The following is a 12,789-nucleotide window of genomic DNA, read 5'->3' on the forward strand; positions in this document are numbered from 1 at the left end:
TTCTGGCTGACCTTGGGGGTCAGCAATCGAACTCGGGGGATTCCCATTGCTTCCTTTCGTTGTCTCGATGCACTTGTCCATGTTCTTTGTTGTTCTTGGACAATGAAGCTTATTGAGCAAAAGAAATATGGCAAAGGCAATAACAAAGTATTGTTGTATGCATATTTGGTACTCTTCATAATAAGCAAATTAATATACAAGCAAAGCAACTCCAACCAATGAAAAATGGGAACATTTCAGTTGAGGTTAAAGCAAAACAAATCTCAAAAAGTGCTAATCCTAGTCCGTACGCCTAAAACAATGAAACAAATCCCCACCACACCCATCACTAAACCTTATATTTGGTCTCACTTAAAATGTCTCACAAAACACCGATTTCATACACAACAAATCATCCCTACCATCTACAAATTAATACTATTCAATTACAAAACAAATGATGATAATAATAATAATATTTGATAAAGCAAAAGTCCTTCCCCCTTTTCCCCACTCTTTACCACAATTCCCTACTTATCAACAACTGCTAATACCGAGACAAACCCGATGACTTTTTCGACACAAAACAAGCTTTTAAGGATCCCACCTTTCATTGCCACCCTCTTTGCGCTCGAGCTTCAAGATTGTGTCCGCTTACTCTCTGACCATGAAGCTGGATAATCACTCTTATCTGTATCGGAATTATCCTTTTGTGAGTCTATTTCAGAGTTGTTTCCATGAGTCCGACGGTGCCTTTGGTCCTGATTTCATCGAAACAGAACAACAGATAAAAAAAAAACCACCATGCACTTCATGAATGTCAGAGCTATATATATATATGTATGTATGCATATTGATCATGCTAAGGAATGGATGCAACACTAACCTCTCTTGGTATAGGATACTCCTCAGACTCGAGCATTCGTGCAACTTGACCCATCTTGGGTCTTTTTTCAGAATCCGGATCAACACATCTCAAAGCAGTTAGAAGGGGCACGTTTTAGAGTTCGTGTCGACGGTCTAACCTCGATATTTGGATCTACCACTTCCTCTGATCTCCTGCTTCCAACCATCATTTTCAGCCAATCTACCAGATTAACCTGTAAACATTAAGATTCTATATTTAATAAAACATAAAAACCTCTTTAAAAAAAGAATACAGAATAAGAAATCCATCAGTGATATACAATGATTGTCAAGACGAAACATCAAGGTCTTATGATCGTATAGGTGTAGAATGCGGTTAACTTTTACATATTCGTGTTATAGGGATGCTTTAGAACGACAATTAAAACTCGGGAAGGTAGAAATACATCCAAAACCACAAGGGGTGAAGATTCAATTGCAGAAATACATATTCGTGTACCTCATGGGCAGGACGACCATAATCCACGGGATCTCTACCAGTTATGGCTTCCAATAGTACAACCCCAAAGCTATAGACATCACTCTTTTCGTTCAAAAGGCCAGTATTTGCATATTCAGGAGCCACGTATCTGCGTGATTTAAGGAAAAAGTTGTCAAGAGATGACTAAAGGTCCTAAATATATAAACATGAAGATGCACTAGAGAAAATAAAATACCCAAATGTTCCCATAACTCGGGTTGTAACATGACTTTTCCCAGCACCTAGCAACTTCGCCAGACCAAAATCGGAAACCTTGGCATTAAACTCATCGTCGATCAGAATATTGCTGGACTTTATGTCTCGGTGCACAACCTTTGGTTCAATGGCCTCATGCAAGTAGGCAAGACTGCATGAGAAAACATGTGTCAAAAGAGAACCGGACCTGAAAATGTATGAAGATATAGTGACTTACGCCTTAGCTGTTCCAAGTAGAACCTTTATGCGAGCTTCCCAGGTAAGATATCCATGTTGACGCATAGCTCCGTGAAGCCATTGTTCTAAGTTTCCATTGTTGACATACTCGTAAACCAACATCCTGTATTTTTAAACAATGTCCTTCGTTAACGGCAATAACTGCTAATGATGATCCAATTTATAGTCAACTATTCAAAAAATTTTAACCATGCAAAAACATAGTAAAAGAAGACTATACCTGTGTGTTCCTTCAATACAGTAACCTAAAAGGCGGACCAAATTCTTGTGACGAACATGCCCAATGGCTTCCACTTCGACTCGAAATTCTTTCTCCGCTTGGCCTCTACAAAGAAGATGATAGGCCGTTTAGCTAAACAAGACTTCGGGACAAGAAAAAAACACCATGTTTAAAGTCTGCACACACACATATATATATACTCACAAGTTGTTGAGTATTTTCTTAACAGCCACTGGCGTTCCGTTGATCAAATGACCCCGATAAACAACGCCATATCCACCCTCTCCAAGAACATTTTCCTTTGAAAACCGGTTCGTAGCAAGTTCAAGATCCCTCAATGTAAACCAGTGACCCCAACCCAAATGAGAGAATTCAGGCAAGCCAACTAAAGGAGATGGAGCAGTGACGGGATACAAAGAAGACGGTCTATAAACAGTCACGGTACCGGAACTCCCTTCTTCTCCTGATTGAGACCCTGCACCATCTCTTTCTAAATGGTGAAATGACCCTGACTGACTACTATTATCTCCATTCCTTGATTTTCCCATACCAAGATGAACCATAACCCTATCTGAATCTTTGTCACTGGATTTATCATGAATGGTGAGAAGAATACCATCCCGAGGAACGAAATCGTTGGCTGATACTTGTTCGACTCGAACTTCCTTGATTTCTTTAGATATAGATGGGATTTGAGTAAGGGGAAGCTTATTTCTAGCTCTTGATTTCTTCTTCCTTGAAGTTAAACAAAATGACAACAAAGAAAGGATGATTATGATAAATAAAGCAACAACAATCCCAATAACTACCCACACTTTAAGTCCAAAAATGGCTGTCTTCTTGGACATTTCAGCATTGAGATCATTTGCCATTTCCCCCCCTAGTTTCAGATATTCAACACCTACATAATTTACAAAATTCAATAAAAATAAGGCTTAGTATTCAAAATTACATTCCAAATCTCATATTTCATGGGGCAAAAGCATCAAGCTATGTAAAACAGACCCTTGATTTTAGTAAATAAACAGATCAGTCAATTAAGATTCAGATACAAGGAAAAAAAATTATGTACAGCGAGCTAAAAAAGCAAAAAATTTGATACATAAATAGAACATTAAGAATTAAACAAATGTGGCAACTTCACCTTCCAACAGTAAAGCTCAGATCTTTGAAAAGATAATCTCAGATCTAGAAAAGGAAGCCCCCAATGTGGCCATTTCCCAGAAACAAGAGCAGGTGAACTAATTGAAGAAACCCTCAAATGCACCCACTTGTCCAATAAACACAAAAAGAAGAAGAAAAAAATAAAGGAGCTTAAATAAGTAAAAGAAGATAATTGGTTTTATGGGGAAATGTGGATATGAATCTAAGCTGGAATGGAGCTATCTTGCACCAGAAATGAAGGTCCTTGTAAAGGCAAAGGCAGAATTGATAATGAAAGGCTTGAAACTGAATGAAGTGGATATTGGTCATGGAAGTGGGTTTTTTGAGAGAAAGGCTGTGAAGGTGAAAATGAATGGTGTGCGGTTTAATAAAATTAAGAGTAAAAATAAATTAAGAGAAGAAGGATTGAATTATCAGTGGTAGGTGATGAGTTTTCTATATCAAAAACACCAAATTTTACATCTTCACTAATTACCCCCCCCCCTATTGTAAAACACAAGCATTCAACTTCAAGCTTGCATTTTGCAAAAAAAAAAGTCTTAACTTTAAGGCTAAATTCCACCCAAAGTCACTATTAAATTATTTAAAAATTTTTCTTTAATTCATTCATCTTCTTAATATTTTTTATTTAAATCACTAAGCTCTTAAATTAATATTTTTAAAGTTTGAATAATGAACTTTGAGTGATGATATAAACTATAGAAAAAAAAATTTTAATTAATGCAGATAATGCAACTAAAGAAAATTATGTAATAATGATTTTTAATGACTTAAATTTAATGACCACGAAACTTTTTGAAGTTGAATGTAATTTATCAATATAAGAAATTTGAAAAAAAACTGTAATTAAATTAAAATCTAAATATTTAAGTTTAGTGTACTTGGGGTTTATGGTAAGCAGCACATGAAACAGGTTCATCATTCACTTATGAATAGATAAAATCATAAATGATTACAATATGGAAAAAAAATTATAGTACATCTATTATCCACATATGGTGTGGGTAATAATATATATATATGGTGTGTAAGGTCTATTATCATTGAATGTAATAATTATTTGACTTTAACATTGTCTTTCATAATGTCTTGTTTCTGTTTGGAATTTTGTTAGAACTGTAGAAAAAAAAAACATGATGATAAGCAAAGCCAATTATGTTGATACCAGGTAGAGGATAAAACAAGCAAATGAAGGAGATTATGGGAGAGTGTAGCTATAAATTAAAAAGATTGATTTCGTTGAGTAGATTGATTCTTAACTCGATTGATATAAATATTATTATATTAATATAGGAAAACGTGGGTTCAAATGCGTTGAAGCGCATTATCTTTCTATGTATGAGTTGGGAGGGATTATGGGTAGTTCAGCTATAAAAAAATAAATACGATCGGATCTTATAATAATATTATTTAAAAAAACTAATTTAATATGAGTTTGACTTATGCAAATGTGAATTCTTCTTTGAATTTATTCTAGTTAATTAGTTGAGTTATTTATTCAATTCAGTTATTATAAGGATAAATATGCATTTTGGTACTCGAACTTACTTAAGGTTTTTTTGGTTCAATTAGGTACTTGAACTTAGCTTTAAAGTTCAATTTAGTACCTAAAGTTTATTTTAATTCAACCAGGTACCTAAACTTAGTTTATTGATTCAAATTGGTATTTGAACTTGACTTCTTTTTATCCAAATTGATACTTACGATAAATGACTTATTTAAATCAATATGAACTATAAAGCCAAGTTTAAGTATCTAATTGAACCCATAAAATTTAGATACTAAATTAAACTTTAACACGAAATTCATGTATATTTACCTAACTTATAATAATCAATTTTATTCGGACGATTGTAACTTAAAAAAAAATTGAAAGATGAAATCCTAACCCCAAAACTCAAAATTTAGGGGGGATAATGCCAAAAGCCAAAACACAATGTTGCATAGTATAGAAGATAGGAAGGTGAAGGAAGGTCCACACGCCATGATGCCCGAAATGCACGGCATGTGCTGCCACCTTCTCTCATTTAGCCCCCTAACCAAATATATTTAATGAATGCTCAATTTGCAAAGCATAGGAAATTAGAATATTTATCATCAATAATAGTGACTAACCCTTTTATCGCAGATATTTTTTAAAAGAGGTAAAATGTTTACTATGAAATATGCTCCGTTTTTATGGGTGGAGATCGACGTTCCCGACCTCACACCATATCTCGTAGTTAACTTATTTACTGTTTCATATCAAGCACCAGTACTACCAATGCCTCTGTCTTATATACAACAATACTTCCACACAGTGGCAGATCCAAAAATACGACTTGAGGGGCAAAAGCAAAGTTAGAAATTTTTTTGGGAGGGCTGGAATTAAATTATACATTTTTATGATAGTAGAAATACAATTTCACTATTTTAATAGCCTAGATCTTTATAATTCCGAGGGCCAAAGTATAACTTTACCATTACTAATTTAAAATTTTACAAATTATAAAAGACTTAGATGAAAAAATTTTCATTTTAAGTTGGGATCGTTGCCAGCTGCCCCTAGATTCACCCCTGCTTCCACAGTTGTTACCATGAAATCGATGCTTATGATATATTCAAATAATTTGATATTTTTTATTTTAGCCCTTGAACTTTTTTTGGTCCACATCAATCATGTAACTTGAATTTTTTTTAATTTAGTTGTTAAATTTTAATTATTTTAAAATGTGATAACGTGATACTCTAAAATTATATCACACTTAAAAGAATTTAATTTTTAATATATATTTTTATATTTTTAAACTTTATAGAATATTTTAAAAAATTTCAGGTGGTCTTAAATTACCAAATTAAACATGTTGACAATTTCAGTTGACAGTTTTTTTTTTTAATTGCTAGCTATTATATGTACATGAAACTGTCCTACACAAATAAATATAAATATATCACTACCTAAATAATGAAAACTCATTTATTTTTTTAGTTGGAATTTTAGGCATCCCTAAAGTAGATATTATAAATCAATGCTTCCATAAATTCGATCGTGGTTTATAATTATAACTTTCGTATCTGTTTATTTAGAATCATTTCCCGAGTAAAATAAATAGAGAACAATAATTAAAGAAAAGCCAACGATTTAAATCAATATTTTTCCAACAACATATGGCAAATCACAAATAGAAGCAAAAAATAACAAAGCAATCTTGTATCGAACTACTTATCTTCTTGAAGTTGGATCTTCAAGTTTTTAGAATTCTCCGAATTCCACTTGAGAATCCAAATCTGGATCAATACTAGCAAAAACATCTGTGAACAGAGTTCTAGTGTCATGGGCTGCGCATGGGAGCCCGCAACCATGACACATCTGTGTGAACCATCAAGAAGGCAGGAGGTCATTTGGCCCAATCAGACCGGCCCGTTGCTTGAAGAGATTGAAGGCCCATCTACAAGTTAGACAAATATAATATATTATTTTATAAGATTACATATCTTAGATAAGATATGTAATCTTAGAAGATATGATTTTATATTCTTAAAGGTTTGGTGGTAGGTGGCCTTTAATCATAGCCGTTGATGTACTTAATTTTGCACCGTTGGATTTGAGGAGGCTCAACTATAAATAAGAGACATCTTCCCTCATTGTAAATCACTTGAGTTTTGAGGAATAATATGAGTTCTTGAGAGTATTCACTCAAACATTATTCTCTCTTGTGTTCTTGATATTTCGTGGCTTGTTCTTATTTCGTTCTTCGTTCGCCTTTGTTTGATCGTTGAGTTGCTTTCGTTTGTGTTGGTTTTCAAAGGGGAATTCTATTGAATCCTCAAATTGTGGGAGTTAGGCTGACTTAGGAGTTTTTAAAGCAAGAAACTGCCTAAGGCCGCACGGATTGTGAGGCAAAAATCCTAAGTCCGTGACAGTTGGTATCAGAGCCAGTCTTTCGAAAGCACTATAGAAGGATGTCGAGAGAAGTTGGTGAGAATGAGCCAATGGAGACCCGTGGGAGGGCCAGGAAGGCTAGTCGATCGAGGGACATCTTGTCGAGCTTGGAAAATCGAGTGGTCAATCTCGAGGAGTCTGTTGGTGACATGAGGGAGACACTCGAAGTGGTCCTAACCCGTATGGAGGAACTAAGGGAAGACAGCAAAGTATTCGTGCTTAACACTCTTAGATCCACTTCGGACAAGCTGACGGTAAGGGACGAGGCTCTTGAGGCCCTGGTGACTGCCATGAAAGAGGAGATTGCTGAGCTTAAGGGGGAGCTCACAATTTGTAAGGTCGCTCTGGGAAATGGGATGTTGACTTCAGGATCGAAGCAACGCCATGTAGATGTTCCAAAACCCGAGAAGTTCAAGGGGGCTAGGTCTGCGAGAGAAGTGGACAACTTCCTGTGGGAATTGGAGCAATATTTTCGAGCAATGGGCATTGAGGATGATGCCACTAAGGTAAACACTGCTTCGATTTACTTTACTGATGTTGCTCTCTTATGGTGGTGACGTAGGTCCACGGAGGAGAGACGTGGAGGAACGGCCATTGGGACTTGGGAGGAGTTCCAAGGAGAGTTAAAGAAGCAGTTTTATCCGCAGCATGCTGAAAAGGAGGCTCGTGCTAAGTTGCGTCGGCTTACGCAACAAGGCACTATTCGAGATTATGTGCGGGAGTTTAGTGAGCTGATGCTTCAGATCTCAGACTTGAATGAGAAGGAAGCATTTTATATGTTTGAGGATGGGCTAAGAATGTGGGCTAAGCAAGAGTTGCGCCGCCTAGGTATCACCGATTTGACTGTAGCTATGGCTGAGGCAGAGAACTTCTACGAAGCTGGTGGGAGAAAGTTTGACAATAATGATGCTTCCAAACCCAAGCCAAGACCCAAAGGCAATGGTGGGGGAGACAAAGAGCAAACAGAAAGGAGTGGCGAAGCCCCAAGGAATTATAATGGTAGACCAGGGGATAAGAAAGAGCCAATGAGATGCTTTCTTTGCCAAGGTCCACATCGGTTGAGTGTTTGTCCAAAGAGGGCCGCTTTCAATGCTATGGAAGCACGCGAAGAGGCCAATCCTGACACCAAAAGTCTTGGTACGATATTGGGCGGTGTTGAAGACAAGACGAGTAATGGGCTGATGTTTGTGGACATCATCGTGGTAGACAGAAAATTGAATGCCCTTGTTGATACTGGTGCATCTGATTTGTTCATGTCTAAAGAGATGGCGAAGGAACTCGGTCTCAAAGTGGAGGAAGATTTGGGTCGAATAAAAACGGTAAACTCAGAAAGTATTCCCATAACGGGTGTGGCTAAAGGAGTGGAACTCAAACTTGGCGAGTGGACAGGCAAGGCAACCATTAAGGTAATCCCACTTGATGATTATGATTTTGTGGTAGGATTGAGTTTGTTTGACCGACTTAATGCGTATATTCATCCTTCCGAGAACTACATGATGATCTCTGATTCGAACCATCGTTATATGGTGCGAATGAAAAGAAAGGGAAACATGGAAGGCAAAACATTGTCGGCAATCCAATTTGCCAAAGGAGTACGTAGAAACGAAGTCTCCTATTTAGCCACCTTAAGGAACAATGTGGAGGAGAAATTCGAGGAAGAAATCCCAAAAGAAGTGAAGCAGTTGTTGCAGTCTTTTCAAGATGTAATGCCCACAGAGTTGCCCAAGACATTGCCACCAAAGAGGGAGGTAGATCACAAGATTGAGTTGTTGCCTAATACTGAGCCACCAGCAAGGGCACCATATCGAATGTCTCCGCCTGAGTTGGAGGAATTGAGGAACCAGTTAAGGGAACTTCTAGATGCCGGGTTTATTAAACCTTCTAAAGCCCCATTTGGAGCGCCGGTGTTATTCCAAAGGAAGCATGATGGGTCCTTAAGATTGTGCATTGACTATAGGGCCTTAAACAAGATCACTGTGAAGAACAGGTATCCCATTCCTCTCATTGCAGATCTGTTCGATCAACTTGGTAGTGCGAGATGGTTTACTAAGTTGGATTTGCGATCGGGGTACTACCAAGTGAGAGTAGCCGAAGGGGATGAGCCCAAAACAGCCTGTGTGACTCGGTATGGGTCTTTTGAATTCTTGGTGATGCCGTTCGGGTTGACAAATGCTCCGGCAACATTTTGCACCCTAATGAATAAGGTATTACAACCTTTCTTAGATCGCTTTGTGGTTGTTTATCTTGACGACATTGTGGTGTATAGTAAGACGCTTGAGGAGCATGTTGGACATCTGAGAGAGGTGTTCCAAGTCCTACGGGAAAATGAGCTGTATGTCAAAGAGGAAAAATGCTTATTTGCCCAACGAGATGTGCCTTTTCTTGGCCATATTGTAGGAGGTGGCATGATCCGAATGGATGCAAGCAAAGTCCGAGCAATTTCCGATTGGAAGCCACCAACCAAGGTAACGGAATTGCGGTCCTTTCTTGGTTTAGCAAACTACTATCGACGTTTCATTGAAGGCTACTCCAAGATCACTACACCCTTGACGGACTTATTGAAAAAGGGCAAAGTATGGGACTGGGACTCTCGGTGTGAGAAAGCTTTTGACCAAGTAAAGCAAGCAATGGTGAGTGAACCTGTACTTGCTTTACCGGATTTTACAAAAGCGTACGAGGTACGCACGGATGCCTCAGACTATGCAATTGGGGGAGTATTGATGCAAGAAGGACATCCAATTGCTTTCGAGAGTCGAAAGCTGAATGAGACAGAACGGAGATACACGGTCCAAGAAAAAGAGATGACTGCTGTGGTGCATTGTTTGCGCACATGGAGGCACTATTTGCTGGGTTCCAGGTTCGTGGTATTCACTGATAATGTTGCAAATAGTTATTTCCTAACCCAGAAAAAGTTGTCCCCCAAACAGGCTCGTTGGCAGGTTTTCCTAGCAGAGTTTGATTTTAGCATGGAGTACAAGCCGGGGAGTGCCAACATTGTAGCTGATGCGCTTAGCCGAAAGATGGAATTTGCAACGATAAGCCAACCCAATAGTCCCTTATTGGAGCGCATTCAAGAAGGGTTGTCCCACGATTCCACGGCCAAAAATTTGATTGAGCTTGCTAAAGAGGGAAAAACGAGGCGATTTTGGCTCGAGGGAGAATTATTATACACTCAAGGACAACGTCTATATGTGCCCCAACATGGGAACTTGCGAAAGGAAGTCATGAAGGAATGTCATGATTCAAGATGGGCTGGACATCCAGGCATGCACCGCACTTTAGCTCTCTTGGAGGATCGATTTTATTGGCCTCACATGAGTGACGATGTGGAGACTTATGTGAAAACTTGTTTGGTGTGCCAACAAGATAAAATCGAGTTGAAGGCTCCTGCTGGGTTGCTACAGCCTTTACCTATTTCGGAGCGCCCATGGGAGAGTTTATCCATGGACTTTATTGTAGGTTTGCCTAAATCTGATGGATTTGCAAGCATTTTTGTTGTGGTGGACAGGTTTTCGAAGTATGCAACTTTTATCCCCACAACCAAGGAGTGTCCTGCTGAGGAGGCTGCTCGCTTGTTTCTTAGACATGTGGTGAAGTATTGGGGAGTGCCACAATCTATCATCAGCGATCGAGATGAGCGATTCACGGGACGATTTTGGACGGAGTTGTTCAAGTTAATGGGTTCAAACTTGAACTTTTCAACCAGCATGCATCCACAAACCGATGGGCAAACTGAACGAGTGAATGCGTTGTTGGAGATATATCTACGGCACTATGTGAGTGCCACACAAAGGGACTGGCCAAAGTTGCTAGATGTGGCTCAGTTTTCTTACAATTTGCAAAGAAGTGGGGCGACAAACCAGAGTCCGTTCGAGATAGTAACAGGACAACAGCCACTTACACCCAATGCTGTTGCGACTCGTTATGGGGGACCGAATCCAGCAGCCTATCGATTTGCGAGAGATTGGCAAGAGCAAAACGATTTGGCTAGAGCTTGTCTTCACAAGGCAAGTAAGCGCAATAAGAAGTGGGCGGATCGAAATCGAAGGGACGTACAATTTCAGGTAGGTGAACCAGTTCTTGCCAAACTACACCTGATTTTGCGACATGATGGGTTGCACAAAGGACTCGTTCGGCGGTACGAGGGGCCATTTCGAATTGTGAAGAAGGTAGGCAAGGTGGCCTACAAGCTCGAGTTGCCTGAAAAGCTTAAAGTTCATCCAGTATTCCACGTGAGTATGCTTAAACCATTCCATGAAGATGGAGAAGACCCAAATCGAAGCAAGTCTGAACGAGCACCAATGGGGGTAAAAGTCGCCTATGATCGAGAGGTCGAGAACATCGAAGCGGATCGTATGGTCAGACGTAAGCACTACCGACTGCGGCGCGAATACTTAGTCCGATGGAAGGGATTCCCGGATAGTGAGATGAGTTGGGAACCTGCTGAAGCCTTGTGGCAATTCCAAGATAAGATAGATCGATACCATGCAGAGGACACGACGAGGGCGTCGCTAGATTTGGTGGGGGAGAATGTCATGGGCTGCGCATGGGAGCCCGCAACCATGACACATCTGTGTGAACCATCAAGAAGGCAGGAGGTCATTTGGCCCAATCAGACCGGCCCGTTGCTTGAAGAGATTGAAGGCCCATCTACAAGTTAGACAAATATAATATATTATTTTATAAGATTACATATCTTAGAAAAGATATGTAATCTTAGAAGATATGATTTTATATTCTTAAAGGTTTGGTGGTATGTGGCCTTTAATCATAGCCGTTGATGTACTTAATTTTGCACCGTTGGATTTGAGGAGGCTCAACTATAAATAAGAGACATCTTCCCTCATTGTAAATCACTTGAGTTTTGAGGAATAATATGAGTTCTTGAGAGTATTCACTCAAACATTATTCTCTCTTGTGTTCTTGATATTTCGTGGCTTGTTCTTATTTCGTTCTTCGTTCGCCTTTGTTTGATCGTTGAGTTGCTTTCGTTTGTGTTGGTTTTCAAAGGGGAATTCTATTGAATCCTCAAATTGTGGGAGTTAGGCTGACTTAGGAGTTTTTAAAGCAAGAAACTGCCTAAGGCCGCACGGATTGTGAGGCAAAAATCCTAAGTCCGTGACACTAGCACCATGACAAATGTGTCCAAAAAAAAAAGCATGGCAAACGAAACATGCTTAAAAGTAAACCATTTAAAAGCCCAACTCGATTTAACTACGAATTTGAGGACTAACATGAGAAGGGAAAAAAAATGCAGGTATGCACAAAAAGTTGTTCACTTTCATTTCAATGTCTTTAAGGCTTTTCGGAGCACATATTATTCATAGTTCAAATCTCGTATCAATTTGAACTTTCACGTAAACGCAATACACACTAATGGCAATAAAAAAAGCCATAGGGGACCATTGCCTTGCACCCTCGGTTAAACGAAACCCTTTTTTTTTTGCTATTTTTTTAATATTAATTTCAGTATATGTTATTATTTTTGTTTTGTATAATGTTAAAATTACTCATAACCCCTCCTCAACCCATAAATAAAATGATAATGCAGTTCAGCGCACTCGAATTCATGCCCTCCTACATTGACAACAATGCCAAAGTCGAGCTAAAATTTAATCGACTTTTGACTCCATTTTTTAACTGTTAATTAAAAAAGTTAACACT

The 12,789-nt window shown here is 38.6% G+C and overlaps 1 protein-coding gene across 2 annotated transcripts; it reads right to left on the reverse strand.

Moving 5' to 3' along the window:
• Window positions 1-219: 219 nt before the first annotated feature.
• On the reverse strand, window positions 220-3,613 carry LOC107927266 (probable receptor-like protein kinase At2g42960). 2 transcript variants are annotated; one of them, XR_001692409.2, is made up of 8 exons: window positions 3,184-3,610; window positions 2,244-2,940; window positions 2,040-2,144; window positions 1,800-1,922; window positions 1,563-1,733; window positions 1,346-1,475; window positions 866-1,079; window positions 220-740 (listed from the first exon to the last, which is right to left on the reverse strand). XR_001692409.2 is itself a non-coding variant. In XM_041104743.1 (7 exons), the coding sequence occupies exons 2-7, from the start codon at window positions 2,909-2,911 to the stop codon at window positions 945-947; spliced, it is 1,332 nt and encodes a 443-aa protein (XP_040960677.1). In that variant the 5' UTR covers window positions 2,912-2,940; window positions 3,184-3,613; the 3' UTR covers window positions 865-944. The 2 variants fall into 2 exon arrangements, 1 of the variants encoding a protein (XP_040960677.1); XM_041104743.1 differs by lacking the exon at window positions 220-740 and having other exon boundaries at window positions 865-1,079; window positions 3,184-3,613.
• Window positions 3,614-12,789: the final 9,176 nt, after the last annotated feature.

Source organism: Gossypium hirsutum, chromosome D11, assembly GCF_007990345.1.
Source record: "Gossypium hirsutum isolate 1008001.06 chromosome D11, Gossypium_hirsutum_v2.1, whole genome shotgun sequence".
Classification (NCBI taxonomy): Eukaryota; Viridiplantae; Streptophyta; class Magnoliopsida; order Malvales; family Malvaceae; genus Gossypium; species Gossypium hirsutum.